Genomic DNA, 18396 nt, shown 5'->3' with positions numbered 1-18396 from the left:
GAACGAGGCAGGCAGGCAGGCACAGAAACAAATTGGCACAGCTTCATTGCTAGCATGAGTCCTAATGTGCCAACATAGGAAAGCTGGATTCAAAAGGGTCTTCTTCCCTGAAACTTCACACACTTCAATTCCATATTTGTTTGCTTGATTTTCCTTCACAAACAATGTAAGAAGGGTCAAATCAATCCACCTTTCTGGAGGTGATGCCCTTTTTGAAAACGTGTTTTGCTAGTTAGATTCACGTTTTCAGTATTTAAATAATGCACAAAAAAATGGACAGGAGTTAATGGTGCGGTAAGTAGACTTGCTTACCCAGAAAACAATTTGAAAAGATTGTGATATGCTATGCCACTAACAATGATGTTAACACAGACAGATATTTAGGTATACAACACCTGCAGAAATGCAGGGAAGTATTCAAGACTGCTTCTGCAATGGAGTCTGCAGCATTGATTTTTATTCCCCCACAGAATGCTCTCAGAAATTTATTTTTCATTAAAGCTACACACCACTGTTTATATTTGTACTAGTTATAATAGATAATAGAAGCGTTCATCTAGACAGCATCAACACTGGCCAACTTAGCGCTCAATGGATAAGTGTTTGAAATATGAAATGTGATAGCCAGCCTCTACCAGAACTCCCAACAACAGCATGGAGTATTTTGCATAAAAAGAAAGAATCACTTCTGAAATCAGTGAAACTTGAGTGTATCAGGAATTGAACTCAGCCACGAAGATCACTGAAAGACTAAGATACAAATAGAGGCAGTTAGCTTCAACAAATCATGATCCCCTTAGTTATGATGCTAGGTTTTTGTGACCTTAGATTTGAAGATTTGCGATTTTTTAAAGTTATTTAATGCATACAGATACATTGCCTAGAAGCAGCAAATAGTCACTAATGCCCAGATTTAAATGCAATCACAGAATAAAACAAAGTAGAACTTAATACACAAACAGGAATTTGGAAAAAAATAAAAGCTTTGCTAAAATAGTAATATAATTCAATAGTTAGGAACTATTTATTTCTAAACATTTTAAATTCACAAGTGTGTCAAGAAAACTGGGACTGAGGTATTTGCTGGTTCTTACTTTGCTGTGGTCTGGCAGGGACAAGTATTCCGGATGATTTGGATCCCCACACCGAAGGTCAGACAAGTAGTCCTCTGCAGAGCTCTCCAAGTCCTCATGACTGTAGCCGCTCAACATATCCACGGGGAACGCCATCATCTTGATAAATGAGCAATATTATTACTGGAGATGGTTTGAAGGATACCACGCACAATCTATCACATACACCTACTAAAATTGTAACCAAAACTTCTAAATAACCCCTTCTGCTGTTCAAGTGAAACAGCAACGCTGAACGCATCCCTCAGCCTTGGCTACACAGCTTGGTTTTCCAGACATAAACAGGCTGAGGTGATGTGGACACTGAGGTCTGGTTTTTAAAAGACAGACTCTTATCTCTTCTTCCTTTGCCCTGTCTTACCTATGTGTCATTTGCAACTGGCACAAGGTAGAACCATGTCCTACACATCTAAGCCAGAGAGGAGAAATGCTCCCAGCATTTCATTAGGACGGTGTCTATTAACACCCAGTCTGTAACAATATATGAACCCAGACTGTGCTTTCAAGCAGAAAAGGAAGGTTTCAGCCTGTGTATGTGTGTACACACATTTATGTTTCTGTACGGGACAAGCAGGCAGAAACACAGCAAGCTCCCACTTTCATTCTGCATGTCTTCACCACAAAACCCTGCTTCATTCACAAGCTCTTCACATTCATCATTTCTGACTGGAAGTTCAAGGCAACAAATCTAAATATCAGATAAATCCACCAGTATCTCACAAGTTTACTGGCACAACTGACCAGACCACTCATTTCATTGCTTTGCTGCTTGTGCCAGAAGCAACTTTCTGCAATGCTTCTGTCTCTTCTCACACCAGCACTCACAGAAGTCCTTCCTGACTCTGTGCTACATCCCCCAAAGCAAGTAACTCCAGCTGCAAGCCACAGACCCGTTTGGACCTACTGCAAGAGCAATACATGGATGGGTGGCCCAGCTGCTTTCAGAGCAATGGGCAGAGCTGCACAGCTGACGTTTCTGAGGCCACAGATTAAGCAACAAGTAGCCGGTCAAACAAAAAGTAAACAGCCCAAAAAATAACAACAGGAAGAAGGAGTTCATTTATTTTGGAGAGCTTGCATCTAGATCTCTCTAGAGAAACTGATGTGTTGTTCACAAGTTCTCTACACAACTGGCCAGCCAGTCTGCCTACCAGCTGGCTGTTTCCAAAAGTATTTCAGCTGTGAACAGGATATGCTACAAGCTAGTGAACCCCTTCACTGCAACTCACCAAATGGCAATTAAGAAGTCTGCATCTGAACTTAGTTTAATGGCAATAATATACTACCCTAAAGTTTTTTGGATAGGTTGCTCCTTACACACACGCAAAGAAGTTTGTTAAAACTAGAAAACAGTCTCAGATGGTTTCATTGGTATTTAAAACTGCTACCTTCAACATTTTTGCTGATGGAAGCATTAATGCATTCCACAAATGTTATTGTTTAGATACACACAAACATGCCCCACAGTGATTTCCTTTCAAATTCAGCTCATTCCTTTCACTTACACGTTATTTGGATTTTCCCTTGCCTTCTCTTCTAGGCCCTCCCATTGCTCCTACTAGTACTCACCACCCCTTTCAGATGCTCAGTTGCACCTCTCAATCCTCCACCCTCCAGATGCTAGCCTTGCAAACAGGACAGAAGCAGGCCAGGGACACCTGACACCAGCCAATTCCACTGCCATCCCTGCTTGCAGATGAGGGCACTTCAAGAGCGTGCATACCTTTGGCTGCAGCAGTAACACACAGCAGCCAGAGAGGAGTTGCTGCCACCATATAATTCATCCACAAGTGATCTCCTCACCGCTAGCAGACAGCAATACAGTTCACCTGTTCTGAAATGCACTAGCAATGTTGTAGTACATGTGATAAATTCACAATTAACATCTGACTAGCAGCCAGTCACCAGTGGTGCTCTCCAGGGCCCAGTTCTAGGGCCAGTCCCGTTCAACATTTTTATCAGTGATCTGGGTGCAGGAGTGGGATACACCCTCAGCAAGTCTGCGGAGGAGACTGAACTGTGAGGTGCTGTTGGCTCCCTGGAGGGACAAGAGGCCTTGAAGAGGCAAGGTAGAGTGGAGGCTCAACAAAGGAAAATGCTGGGTTCTGCACCCGGGATGCAGTAATGCTGGACACAGGCAAATTTTGGAGATGAGTGGCTGTGGAGCAGCTCAGCTGAAAAGGCTCCGGGGGTGCTGGTTGACAGCAGGCTCAGCATGAGCCAGTAGTGCAAAAAATTTTGGGGTGCAATGTACACAGCATGGCCAGCCAGTCAGACATGGCAATTCTCCTGCTGTATTTAGTGTTGGGGTGGCCTCACCTCGAATATTGAATGCAGTTCTGGGCTCCACAAAATAAAAAGGCTGTTAAGGTACTTGAAAGCATCCAGAGGAGGGTAACAAAGCTGGTAACAGGGCAGGAAGGCCTGTCCTGTGAGGAGAGGCTGAGGACACCCAGGTTGTCCAGTCTGGAGCTGAGGAGGCCGAGAGGCGGCCTCACTGCTCTCTGTGACCTCCTGAGGAGGGGGCGTGCAGAGGGAGGTGCTGGCCTCTGCTCCTGGTCACCGATGACAAGACACAAGGGAACAGCACAAAGCTGTGCCAGGAGGATGTCCAGTTCAGACTGGGCATGGGGAAAAGTTGCTTTACTGTGAGGGCGGTCAAACCCTGAACAGCCTTCCTAGAGGGGTGGCTGATGCCCCGTGCCCATCAGTGCTCAAGGAGCATTTGGTCAATGCCCTCATTAACGTGCTTTATCTTTTGGTTAGCCCTGAAGAGGTCAGGTTGATGGACTAGATGATCTTTGTAGGCCCGTTCCAGCTGAACTATTCCATTCTATCATAATTTACTCTAACATGGTCAAATGTCAAGGGCAGACAGACTTAAGCACCTCAATTTGCAGCCACTTTCTGGCTTTAGCTCCTTCTGTGCTGAGGTACAGATCCATCCCACTGACATAAAACTCTTAACTGGGGCTTCCATGTCAGGTATGTAACTTCTCAGCTCCTTTTCTTACAGATGCGTGCAGACACAGGCCCCTATACTGGTTAAATTTATCTTCCAATGGATGGGCGACAAACACTGCAGCTCCGAACTTTGATACCTTTAACTACTGAAGGTAAGGCAGGGAGAATCCAACCCTAAATTCACATTTGTTCAGGATGAAACAGCACTTAAAGATGCTGTTCTGTAACACCAAGAAACAAGACAAACAAATATCCCTCACCAAATATCTGAAGACATTTAGGACCCTTAATAAATGTACTAACTTAAGTACGTATTGTTGCAAGAGCCACAGTCAGAACAGGAACTGATATGAGGCGTGAGATTACAGGTCACTGCTTCCACAATAGGATGAAGATTTTGCACCTGGTCAGCTGCAGCAGAACAGCTATACTCTGCTTTAAGAGAATACAGACACCTGAGAAAAATAATTTTTAATTTTATGTATGCTGGCAGCAAAAGAACGAGAAAAAGATTAAAGAAATGCCTAAGTGCTTGGATAACTCTAAGAATAACAGATGACTTGAGCTGAGCTTTTGTTATTACATGACAAAGACATGCAAAACCACAAGCTATAAATGAAAGCCTCTAGGTAACAATTCCTGACATTTTTGGAATAAAATAATGCAGGACCAAACCAGAAAACATGCAGTAAGAAATTCAGCGATTATCTGAGTTCCAGTCACTGCAAAACAAAGAAAATTAAAGCAGCAATCACATCTTTGCTTATATGCAAAAAAAAAAAAAAGGACAAAAACTGTTTTCGGCTAACCAATAAATTCACAGAATTACTCTCAAAAATAAGTCAAGACCTTCTTCCTGTTCAGCTGGTTGGGTTATTTTCTATTTTCATATAGCTCATATTTCATTAATGTTATCCACTCCCAACTCAATTATATTAATATCTTTTTCATCTAATATGATTTACAGAGAAAGGGTTATGCAGAAAACAGAATGCAGGCCCGTCTTCAAGAGTGAACCAGAAAACCTGTTCAGCATCCCTGATTAATAACCTATCCTTTCTACCGTGCAAAAGATTAAACATGTCAGGTTACAAGCTCTCAAACTTCTCTGTGATGTAATTTGTACCTTAGTGTTGATGAGATCAGAAACACTCACAACATCTAAATTCACTAGATCCACGAATAAATCAGTAACTATACAGAGTTACCAAATCACATTAAAAGCACTTAATAGCTGATAGTAGAAGACTGCTCCATGCCAATCTACAGCAGATCATATGAAAATAGTCTAGCAAGTGCAAGCATCTTAATTTTGAACGGCAAATTAACTGAAAGACAGTTTAAATGACTCCTAAGAATAATAAATTAATAAACTCTCCTCACAAAAAAAAAAAAAACAACTTGGTTTATCAGTGTCTTTAAAGAAGGTAAAAATACAGACAGGTCCAGATCTAGACCCTCTTGAGTGATGCATGACAGAAAAAAAGCTTTCCAGTTCTTCCTGACGAGAGCATTACACATTTTTCCATAGAGGCAGCAGGAACAGCACAGGTCTCAGCCATGAAATCCATCATGCCCTTTTTGTTGCTCTAAGCCTCCATGTGTTGCATGACTGTAAAACTGTCAGGTCAAATCCTTGTCATACGCTGTGGGACTGTGCTCTGCTCACGAGGAACCGCTCCAATTGGCCATCGAGCGGTCACAATGACTATGGATACACAACACAGCCTTAAGCAACCAAACTCATCACAACCCTTTGCAGAAAAAACACATATGAAAGAAAGGGGAGGAAAAAATACTTTTTTTTTTTTAAATGGGGCATATTATGCTTTTCATGTTTCAACTGAAAGTGAGTTCTAGACTCTTCATAACCACATCACTTCACATATTAGCATTAAAGATTGTACATAACAAGCTCGCATAAGCGATACTTGCTTTAATGTGGAATTGTATTCTGTTCCCCTTTCTCAACATTATGCAAGTTACTATGCTAGAAACGGCACGTCGTTTTTATGAACATCTGCAGTAACAGAGGATAACAGATCAGTTCAAGGAACAGCAACAAAAAGGATTTAACAGCATGAGCAAACACATTTCTGTGCAACCAAGATAGCTCTTAATTCATAAAATCTTTGCTAGTGTAAGCATTAAGAGTGAAAAAAAAATTCTAAGTGGGCAACCTTGCCAATTGATTTTATTGTAAATTATAGCTGCAAACCCTATTTCACCTTAGAAGCACACAAAGGAAGGAAGCTCAGTCCACGCAGCTTCTAGCCCACGAGAGAATCTCACCGGGCTCTGGGAATCAAGAGATGTGGTCACCCCTCTGCAGACCCTCAGTACCGAGTGCCATGAAATTGTGCAAAAATAAGAAGCCAAAAGCTATGCTGTTTCTCACAGCATGTCTGACGGCAGGGCTTAAACACCTTTTAAAACTGGTCTTGGGTGCTTTTATCTTAAGGGAACTGAAGTCCAAGTGGTTAGGCTCTAGCAAAAGATGTAGAGGAATCAGGATAAATTTCAAGCTCTGGGAGACTTCATGTGAGCAAGAACATGTTACTTGATCTGCTTCAAGTCCTCACCTATAAAATGGGAACAATCACTACCTCAGAGAGACCAGTATGAGACTTCAGCAAGACCATGAGATACTCCAACAGAATCATTTTGAAACTTTCAAATACTGGAAGTATGCAATTACTTATACAACACACCTTAACTGCACTGCTGATTTTCCTCTAAAAATCATAGACATAAAATAATTGGCACAGATAAACATGCATGATACAATAAATATGTGCAAAACTGTATCAACTACATAGCTGGTGATCAATGTTCAGATTTAAATTTGTGTTTAGAAAACGTTTAACTAGCTTTTCTTTAGATTAAAATTTTGAAACTACAAGAACACAAACCAGGATGCTCAAGCTATGACCTGCAGTACATTTCTGCTAAACCAGAACAACTAATCCAGTTGCAGCACACAGGACATACACTGCAGGTCCAATCCAGAAGTCCAGAAACCACATAGAAGTTGAAAGATGAATAAAAAGGAGGAAAAGTAGTAGTATATTTAGTATTCTAGCTTAAACTACAGAAAACAAAAGCATGACATCTGCCACTTCTAAAATCAAGAAATCTGTTAAGTTCTACTAACATTAATTCTATTAACAGACAACTTACTTACGTAAGTATTTCTTTGCTTAGACTACCAGCTGTAAAATATTCAAAACATTTTCATCTTTTTTTTCTTCTTTATTCAAGATCAATTACTTTAAGTGGAGGTTGGAGGGCGTTTGTAACATATTGTGCATTTAAAGTTTTATCTCACTTCTATCCAAACCATCTGAAGGAAATAGGTTAAAAGGTTATTCATCCTTTTATAATATAAGAAAAGTAAACTTCAAGCTTATGCTAAGGTATCCCCTATATATATATTTAAATGATCAATCATCTATCTGGATTATTAGGAATTTTGAAGTTTGAAATACACAGGGGAAATCTGTACCACAACTACCAATTTAGACCACTATTTTAACAAAGTCTTCATGCTTTTTAAGTAACCCCATCTCTTAAAACTCTGTTTGCTTTAGTTTGTAATGTAATGTATGTAGACTAAGTAAAGAAGACATTTCAGGAAATGGAAGTTGTTTTTTAAACAATAAATTATATACTAGTATTTCTTGAAAACCTTACAGGCTGGAAGAATACACTGTTTGATCTGCCACATTGAATAGACTAAAAACTCTCCCCATTCAAATAACTACATATCTGAAGGGAGGTTTTCTTGGATTCTAATTCAAAAACGTTTGTTGTTTTGTTTTTTTTTATATTCCCTAGGTGTGTTTCAAACCATTATCTGCATCATACCACTAAGGCATATAAATACTGTCTTCTGATGTGTGGGTTTTGTTCACATTTTTAGAGAACACTGGCACATTCGTCTTAAGCATAAGTGCTTGCCAACTCAGATAAATTTGCTCTGATTTTTAGTTTTGTTTTCCCTCTACAGAAGAAAAAAAAAATTTTAATCTGTTTTGTTTGTTTGCTTTTAATAGGAATATAAACGAAGTGACATCTACTCAAACCTTACAAAGACCCAGATAAAAAAATCTCTTAAAGAAGCACAAGATACTGATGTAAAAATTGCTGTCAAAATCCACCAAGAACTCCGGATTAATGTGTCAACCACAATATCCATAATCTGCTTGAAGCAGCTTATGCAGCTCTGGTTTTCCATCAGAGACACAAATCAAAGCTGTTGATCTGAATGCAAATAAACAAACAAAAACAATCAGTATTTTCCATTCATTAATTAGCCACCATGATTTATTTTAATTTACTTGTATGGTATAGCACACAATTATGAAATCTACATAGAGGACCCAACTCTCCAGTCCTAGTATAAAACACTTCAGTGGAGATCAGCGAGAATTATGGTTGAGGTCTATGTGACTGTGTTCAAACAGTCTCTTGTGGACTGAAACTCTGACCACTATAGGGAAAAAAAAAAAAGTTTTCCACATAAAAAGTATCAGTATATTACTTATTTTTACTTTAAAAATTATCGGAGTTTGAATAAAGCCTACTAGCTTCATTACAGCAAATTGCAATCTTAATAAAAGCATCTGAAAATCCATTTCTGCAATTAAATATATGTAGGATGCTCTAGCATGTAATTAAAATAATATTAAATTTCAGTAGCTATGAAAGACTAAACAGCCACAGAATGTACTGATACAAAACTAGATACTCCTGGTAAAAGTAAACTGACTACAACATTACAGGGTGCCTTTAATTAATTGGCAGTTGCAGTAAACATGATCTCTGTTAACAACTACAAAATTCTATGGCCTTAATGAAAACAGGACTGAAATCTTGCCAGTGATTAAATATGATATGGCAGAGCAGTACTAGGAGACCATGCTATGCCAGTTCACTCTAAAACATAGGTGGTGGTAAGGTTCTTAAGCAGATGCCTATTTAAAAACCTATGTAATGTTACTAGTTATTTCAAGTGATTAAAATTAAGCATTTTATTAGGTAGCCCATTTAATCAAGGACTGTGCTTTTCAGTACACAAAATACTAACTTTTTTTTTTTTTTACACTTTCCACAGCCTCACATTTAACGAGACTATTATATGGCTGCTTGAAGAGCACTTTCTTCAGCATAGACTTTAGGGAAATTAAAACGTACAAGTGTTTCCTACAAGGAAACTGTTTCAGAGATATAGTTCACATTCTGTTTGAGACGATTTCAAATAGCAATACTTAATAAATCTAAAAAATAAGTTTTTCTTAGAGGAACCTTTCATGCCTTTCCTTTCAGCCTCTCAAATTTGAAGTGAATATATCCATACACAAAATGAAATCAATTCCAGCTGTGTTTGAAAGTAATTGACACCTGTAAGACAGAAAGATGGGACTAAGTGGTATTTTTTTCTTCCCAGATCCTCATCTCTGAGTTGTATCTGATCTCTTCGGTGCTCAGCACTCAGTCGTCTTTCTCATCTCCCACTTTCCTCTATCACCCCTTTGCTGCAAGACACGCTTACTGTTTTCAAAAATTAACGCCAAACACCACACAGATACCCCTGATGACCCACCTTTCCCCTCCAGTCACCCCTCTCTCTCCCTTCCATGCCTCAGCGCTCTCAAGCCACTGTTGTGCCGCTGTCCAGCTCTCACCCTCAGCTTGCTGATGTTGCTCCTGCACTTTATACCCTACAGCTTCTGTTATTAAGAAATTAACAGCCCTCCTATATAGCTCAGCACTTGCTACCCACGTCCAGCCTCCCTCTGGGAGGCTGACAGCTGTGCTGCTCTTTCCCTGCTTGCTCATCCTCCACGACTCCATGTCCCCTGCTTCTCCAGGTGCCTGTTCCGTAAGACATGCCTTTCTAAAATAAGAAATCCATAAGATATGCCTCCTCTCTAGTTTTCTGTGTTATTATTTACCACTCACTGTCAGAAGACCATCTCCCACACCCATGTGTTGCCCATGTTCCTTGCCAGCTTGCAAACTCTAATACTCTAAGATTATCCCTCCATTTTTTTTATGGGCCACCTCATACATACACCCAGTCATTTCAGAAATAAAAACAATAAAGTTCTCCTCTTGAACATACTTAGAAAAAACACACTTAACACTAGGCAGCTGGTAGTCTTCCAAACCTAACATAACCAACCTAACACAGCAGTGAGACCGGTATTGCAGTAACCCTATGTTAGGCATTTGATTTTAACAGGGTTCTGCCGTCTTCTTCCCTATCCCCACAACAGGGGCAGACTTCAAAGCTGTACAGATTAGGTCAGCCAATTGCAGATACCCGTTGTCACCGTCTAATGAGTTAGTGCACATCAGCTAAACAACAGCAACTCTCTTTATGGGTGCTTCGAGAGTATTACAAATGCAAATTCGGATGTGATGGTGGCCATGGTTACTAATGGTGAGCAGCAGTGCATTAACTCCTCCACACCTAAGGAATTGCTAAAACAGTCGCCTGAGCTACTACTGCTAGGTCTCATGAAGCCTGAGGATGCTCCCATTTTCAACAGAGGAGCTGCATGAAATTCAAGTAATTAGTAGTATCCCACCTCCTGTTGTCTTTTTTTTTTTTATTATTGTCTGTAAGTTGTTTCTGAAGAAGAAGGGAATTGCAAAAAATTGATTTTTGTTTGTTGTTAGCAGCAGGACACCTGTAACAGAGAGCACGATTTGCTTTGGTTTTACAGGTGATCCAAATGAAAATACAGAAGGGAAGGGGCAGAAATAACATGGGATCTTCCCAGGAGTAGGAAGAATCCACAGGATGTGAGGCAGTTAAAGCTGATAAACAAGTCTGCAACAACAGGTTCCTGTCAGTCAACCCTTAAGCTTTCTCACAGACCAACATGCAATTGAGACTTTTCAGAGTCTGACTATATGGTCATATACCACTCTATGGCCCACTTACCATACATACATTGAGGACCATGATCTGGATATTGACACTACAATAGATACAACATATTTGGAGTGGTAAGAATTTAAACCTCAGTATACTTTAAAACCTTTTTTTTTTTCCCCAGAAAGGGAATAGGCAGGTATTTCCAATCGTTATTACAACTACCTTCAGAAGATGACAGACGGCTAAAAACATGTTGCTGAATAAGAGTGAATTCTGAATTTTCACCTCAGTGCCTCTTGCACTGTGTTCTACAGTAGCAAATTTTTCCAGCTGCACACAGCTGAAGGCTTGACGATGTAAAACAAAATAATGACCTTCACTTACCAAAACTCCGTGGGATTCAAGAAAACCAGAAGAACTACAGACAAAGACAACTGGAAAGACATTGTAAAGAGAGTTTAAGAGAAAGGCAGCATGAAATCCGGATGACACGAACACCACAGACAATAAGAGCAATGTTCAAAGCAAACTATCAGGGCTTCCAGCCACCACACTTGTGCCACAGGCATGATGAGAAAGTAATTACTGAACGTATGCCTGAGCCCAGTCATTTTGTGAAAACATATCTCAAGTTACCACCACAGGTGACAGACACCATTCTAGCAAATACATTTTGGCAAAAATGTAGGCAAAAGCATTTTAGTATGTCAGCACCAATGCTTTCCCACCTTTACGAACACCACACAGAGAGACCATCCCACCTCTAATCCAGCTCACAGCTGGATTCAGTGGTGAATGTTTGCTTTCGTCATCCCATCGTCAAAAGGATGGAAAAACAGCAAGTATGAACTCAAACTAAAAGTTTTTAAATCCATCGTCTGATGTAGTATTTGAGAAACACAAACTCAAACCTCATTTCAATGTGACTGAGAAGCTAGCAGAAAGTCAGGCATCTTGTAGGCTGTTCCAGCTAGAAGCAGAAGTGGCAAGGTCCGGTATTTCTCGTTTATGTAAAAGTCCTATTCCCAGAACAAAGGAAGAATAAAACATCAAAAGAGCACTTCATCACTCAAAGCTCTGAAGAATCTGTTTAGACATCAGCTACTTACATCCCTCTTCTCCAAGCTTTCCAAGGAGACCACAGAAATGAGCAGCAGCTCACGGCACACAGTCTTACCCTCTTTTCCTTACTGTCCATACCTATCGCTATCAAAAACCAATATGAAGCAAACTCCTCATCACGTAGTTCAAATTCCTGAGCATTTGTGTTTGTCTTTGCTTTCAGCGGTCTCATACTTGAAGCTAGTTCGTTTTGGTTCCCCACAATTGTCTGGGTATAACTGCTTTGTTTTAGGTTAGCCTGCCACAGCTGTATTACAAAAACCATTATTTAACAAGCATTCACTAGCTATCAGCGAGCGTGTTACCACAGGACTGAATTTCTGCATCTGAGAATGTCAGCAAGAATGTCTTTAATAGCAGAAAGGAATGCATATACAACCTCCTCCCTGGTGTCATCCTGCTCTTATCTCCATCATCAGCCGTTCTGACATCCTTCCAAGAACTTACATGCTTCTGTGAACATACTGCATTTCCCCTACTTCTCACTGCAATACATCTGTGTACTTCAAACCTCAAAGCCATACCTGATATTACCCAGGCTACCCTGCTCTGGATGTACTCGAATTTTTCAAACAGCCTCACCTGTGAAGCAAAATCAATAACTGTTCTTCTCTAAAAATACAGATGTTACTTGTTTTTAGAGATGGGTTTTGAACAAAGATAAGCTAGTTAATCGTACCCCTGAACAAATCACCATATCGTACAGCATGAACTACTGGAACAGTATCAGCATTGCTAATCATATTAATCCCAAATTTGCGGAACTTTAAGCCTCAATTCAAACTTCGTTTGCAGGAATCAGGTTGTTACCTCCTGCTTCTTCAGCAAACTCACTTCAGCAGCTTCAGAGTAAAGGCTGAGAGCATAAGCTCTCAATGCTGCCATATCAAAAGAAATAAAATACACCAATATTTTGAAACCCTTTAAGTTGTCTTACTGCACTGTAACAACATTTATAATGTTGTGGGTATTGCTAACATCCTACTTTATCATCATCAATTCAAAAATCATTCATTCAAGTTCCCTCAAATGATTTTTGCTGGTTAATTCTGTGTAGTGGGTTTATGCGGCAAGGTTTTGGTAGCAGGGGGCCATAGGGGTGGCTTCTGTGAGAAGGATCTAGAAGCTGCCCCATGTTTGGTAAGGGCCCCACTGCCGACCAGAGCTGAGCCAATAAGTGAGGTTGTTTTGTGCCTCTGTGACAGCAGATTTAAGACAGGGGAAAAAAACGCTGTGCCACACAGCAGCTGGGAGAGTGAGAGGAGTGAGGAACAGCCTTGCAGGCACCAAGGTCTGTGCAGAAGGAGGGGGAGAGGTGCTCCAGGCGCCGGAGCAGAAGTCCCCTGCGGCCTGTGGTGAGGACCATGGTGAAGCAGGCTGTCCCCCTGCAGCCCATGGAGTACCACGGTGGAGCAGGGTTCCACGCTGCAGCCTGTGGAGGAGACCACGGTGGAGCAAGTGGACCTGCACTGACAGAGGCTGCGGCCTGCAGAAGACCCCTGCTGGAGCAGATTCCAGGCCGGAGCTGCAGCCCGTATAGAGGAGCCCACGCAGGAGCAGGTGACCTGGCAGGAGCTGCTGTCTGTGGGGGATCCAGGTTGGAGCAGTTTGCTCCTGGGGGATGGACCCCGTGGTACGGACCCATATCTGGAGCAGTTCTTAAAGAGCTGCTGCCTGTGGGCAGCCCACGCCGGATCAGTTCAGCAAGGACTGCATCCCGTGGGAGGGACCCCACAGCACAGGGGACGAGAGTGACCGAGAAGGAGCAGCGGAGAAGAAGCGCTATAGACTGACCACAGCCCCCATTCCCCCGTTCCCCTGCGCCGCTCAGGGGGAAGAGGTGGAAGAGGGTGGATGGGGGGGAGGTGCTTTTGGTTTCTTTCCTTCATTTTTCGCTTCTCTAGCTTGTTACTAATAGGTAATAAATCTTACTATCTCCCTATGCTGAGTCTGTTTTGCCCGTCACAATAATTACTGCGTGATCTCCTCGTCCTTATCTCAACCCTTGAGCCCTTTTCATTGTATTTTCTCCCCGTTCCTCTTTGAGGAGGGGGAGTGAGAGAGCGGTTGCGGTGAAGCTCGGCCGCCCACCCGAGTAAAACCACCACGTTCTGCAACAGCTGTGAACAAGCCTTCACAGTTGCAGGACTTGCTACCTGCAAAAGAGCTAGACAAAAGACTGGTCTTCTAGCAATACATTTGCTAACCTAAACATATTTTATATTTTTGTGTCCAGTATATGAAAAATATGAACTTAGCTACGGCTAATGCAGCATTGCAAACTATTTGAAGTTTATTGACGTTCACTGTTTGGGACTGGCCAGTGCAGCAGCAGGCTGAAGGCCACTGCTGTGCCAGGACTACTGAACCAGGTATATTCTCCTCGCACTGCCTCAGGGGCTGCTGATTTGATGGAGACCACACCTTTCCTGATTATCCTTCCTCTCCGCTGATTCCACAGAAGTAAGAAACCTATTTAACTTCCCTTTCTTTACATATTTTGATGAAACCTAGACAAAAGAGTAACAATGAATTCACCATGGCCCATAAACAACCTCTAACCATAAGAGGGGAGATACAGACACAAGTAATATGTAGATCCCCTGTTCTACAGTAATAATAAAATCCTAAGATATTGTTTTACTAAAAAAAATAAAGTACAGGACTAAGAGAGGAACAACTTGCACCTGAAAAATCAAAAGCCTAAAATGCTGTTTTGAATAGCTGTACAACAAACAGTTCAAACAATTCAGACAAATTAATCTCACTGATTTGCAACTCAAGAAATCCTTTAAATATACACAGAAAAGTCAAAATAACACTACTAGATTACCAGTCAACTTTGAAAACAAAGGAAGACATGTTAGTCCTGATAATTCTCAGTAAATTTTAGTGAGATTTTAAGGGAGATTTGAAAGCTTGTTACTTTTTTGAGGAAGAATTTTTACATATTTTAGGGAACTATTTAAAAGATTCTTTTAAATCTCAGACTCACTGAAGAACACCAACTAACTTTATAACGACTAAATGAATACATGCTGTCACATTCCATTGTTCCCCCACCAACACTAAAAAAGTCACTAATAGCAAACAAAACTTCAAGAACGCCAGAGGTAACAGCTATCATGACACTCCTGCACACACCACTGCAGTCATACTTAAAACAATGGCAGGGGTAACAACATTAAAACAGGCTTTCGCATTCAGAATTACTTAGCCCATACAGAAGCCACTAGAAGTTTAGGAGGAAGGCTGGCAATTGTTTGGTCTTAAAAATACCTACTTCTATGATATGAAAAAGTTTTTTTGTTGTTGGGCATACAGACCTACTATAGCTTCCCAAAACTTTACATTTCTCAGTTCAACGGATGGCTTAGGCTTTCTGGAATGTATAGCTTATACAATTAGTGACAAGGTTACAAACCTCGAATCAGAGAAGGGACCTGGTGGGGCTGGAGGAAGATATTTATTTCTCAGTCAGGAAATAAGAAATTAGTAACCTGAATACAAAAAATGTTTTGAGGGATATCAATGTGAAAACAAGCATATGTACACTTCATTTCAGGTCTAATATTAGGTTTATAAAGTATAATAATTGGTATCACCCTTAAATGATTAACATTACTTGATATTCATCAATTAATACAAATTAGAGATATGGATATACCAAGTCTTATACCTAAGAAAGTAAACAAGTAACAGACTGTTCTACTCCAAGTTTCTCTATTACCCTGGAATTCCATGTCAAGCATTTGGGATTTTTTATTTTTCAATGTTAAAAATGGAGAAGCATTGTTAAACATCGGCCTTAGCACCCAAATGAAGTCCAACCACTACGCACTGGCAAAGAATCTGAACTGCAAGAGCTGTGCAATTAAAGCTATTTAAACAGGCTTGCACAGATTGGATGTTTGGGTAAGTAAGGCAAGTTTTAATTTCATTCCGAGTTGTGTTATCTTTGTAACACTTATAGACATAAAAATATGTTTTAATAATTCAAACAAAGAGTCATTGTCTATGTTGATATGTATATGAAAGAAATCAGTAATATTTTACAAGTCATTTGTCAGAGTGGTGCCTCTCTGTAAAGAAGCTGGGTCATGAAACGCTCCAAAAGACTTGGTACCATGTGTCTTGATCACGCTTTGCTGGAGTCAGTTCATTGGAAAGCTACAGTAGAATCCCATTTTAATTACTCATCTTCCACAACAGTAGAAAAAGACATTGTAAAACATTTGTTTCTGCACCCAGCAGACGCTAAGTAAGATCAGACTGGGGGAAGGAGAATGGGGAAGCAACTTAAACATCTCTGCTGTATCAGAGTCCCAACAGGCTGTGCTTTCATTCATTAAATGGTGTTGAAATTGAGGTTAACAACACCTGAACTTAAGTGTTAATAGTATAAAACTCTTCCTGCCCTGATGTTTTCCTCCATGGAATAGGTGCTAAAATGTTTTCTTACTACCCAACATTAAGACAAGAAGTGAGAAGTTCTTCAGCGTTTAAATCAGACAGGGATCAATTAAACAAGAAAGATGCTGGTGTCTTTAAGGAACCAGGGAGAAAATGCACTTGATACCTATAGGAAAGAGTTTGAAGAAGACAGACCACGATCACTCATCTGCAGCAATCTTTTAGGGGTCCTCCAGCATCGATTTCATTACACTGATCACTCTGACACCACACCAACTCCCCTTAAAAACCACTGGCTCATTTACAAGACGATGACCAACGGTGCTGCCCAACACCCAAAACAAGTACCTGCACCTAAGGAAAAAGGAAGAGTTCCTTCCTCTTGCACATGCACATAAACATGAAGCCAAGTAGCTGGACTGTGTCTCCACACCACAGGCTTTTCCAAATTTCTCATTAGTAATCGTGAAAATGCCACAGCCCAGGAGAGCCTGAAGATCACTCTTTTATCACTTCTGCTAAATAGGATATTAACACGGATTAAAAAAAAAAAAGTTAATATATTTTATTTTCCATTGATGCTAGTAAAACCCTTTAAAACCCTTCCCTAACCCAAGCTCTCAAGAGTAACCACCTTCTCATGCTGGATTTAACACGCCATAAGCACGACAGCGATGCTACACGAATGCGTATTTTAGTCAGGACGCTTCCCCTTGTTCTATGATGGAGGAATCAGCCCTACCTCAAGATGAAATTTTAAAACCCCAACACATCGCGTATGGGAAAACAGAAGAGATGGAGCGCGTGCGTGTCCCCACATGTAATTCACACACGCACAGGCACAGCCATCTTTTGTGGAACAGCACCTATTGTAGCATGGCCATCTTTTACTTCCAAACACATGTAAATGTGTGCGTACCCGCGACAGACCTTCCACACGCCCCTGTGTCTCGATATGCAAATGGCCATGCTACAATAGATGCCCTCCACAAAAGATGGCTGGCTCCGCCGGCCCCAGCCCGCGGCAGGGCGGCCCTTCTCCTCACAACTCGCACAACTTGGCCCCGCCGGGGCTGGGGGCGGCCGGGGCGAGGCGGGGGATCCGTGCCCAGCGGAGGGGGTCCCGGCCCGTGCCCAGCCGCCCCCCGCTGACAGAGCCGCCCCCCGCGCCCCCCTCACGGGCCTCGGCGGCCCCCGCGGCCGGAGCCGGGCACCTGGAGCCGGGCCCTGCCTCCTCCTCCTCCTCCTCCTCCTCCTCCCTCCCTCCCTCCGCCCGGCCCTTCCCCGCCGCCCGGCCCGGCTGCGGGGCGATGCGGGGTGTTGCGGGGCTCCCCCACCGCGCCTCACCTCAGCCGGCCGCGCAGCCTCCCGCGGCGGCAAGGGGAGAGGGAGGAATGAAGGGAGGCGGCGCTGGGTGGGTGGGTGTGTGGGTGCGTGGAGGCGGCCGGGCTCCCCGGCAGCGCTCTCGAACCCCGCCGGCTTCGCCTCACGCTTGCCCCGGTGCCCCTGCCCGGCGCCTGATATCGGCTCCCCCGCCGCTCCCCGCCCCTCAGCCGCTGACGCACTCCCGCTGCTGCGCCGCCGGCCGCCGCTCGCCCCGACATGGCCGCACCCCGCCCGCCCCTACCTGCGCCATCGCCCGCCGTGGTGGTGGCGGTGGTGGCGGTACCCGCACCCCCACCGGCACAAAGGGAGCCCGGCGCCGCCCCGCAGCTCGGGGGTGGCGGTGGGGTGCAAGGAGCGGGGCCCACGCGTGGGCTCCTGGCACCCGGAGGGTCGGTGGGGTGGGTGGGTGGGTGGGGGGATGGGTGGGTGAGTGGCTGGGTGGACAGACGGATGGACGGACAGATGGATGGATGGGTGGACAAACGGATG

The 18396-nt window shown here is 42.5% G+C and overlaps 1 protein-coding gene across 5 annotated transcripts in view; it reads right to left on the bottom strand.

Annotated features, from left to right (window-relative positions):
- The window catches only part of FAM169A (family with sequence similarity 169 member A), a 37273-nt gene extending 19106 nt beyond the window's left edge, over window positions 1–18167 (bottom strand). For 2 of the 5 annotated variants that reach the window (XM_048049862.2, XM_048049864.2), the window contains exons 1-2: window positions 18149–18167; window positions 1095–1232 (exon numbers count right to left, since the gene is read on the bottom strand). In XM_048049862.2, the coding sequence (XP_047905819.1) occupies window positions 1095–1232; window positions 18149–18157 (147 nt within the window). In that variant the 5' untranslated portion in view covers window positions 18158–18167. Of the gene's footprint in view, window positions 1–1094; window positions 1233–11897; window positions 12776–16869; window positions 17060–17868; window positions 18084–18148 lie in introns of those variants that run through there. The other 3 variants (XM_048049863.2, XM_066988952.1, XM_066988953.1) reach the window with 3 other exon arrangements.
- Window positions 18168–18396: the final 229 nt, after the last annotated feature.

Source organism: Anser cygnoides, chromosome Z (genome assembly GCF_040182565.1).
Source record: "Anser cygnoides isolate HZ-2024a breed goose chromosome Z, Taihu_goose_T2T_genome, whole genome shotgun sequence".
Classification (NCBI taxonomy): Eukaryota; Metazoa; Chordata; class Aves; order Anseriformes; family Anatidae; genus Anser; species Anser cygnoides.
Note: the sequence above shows the minus strand (reverse complement) of the source record. Positions and strands in the feature narration are given on the sequence as shown.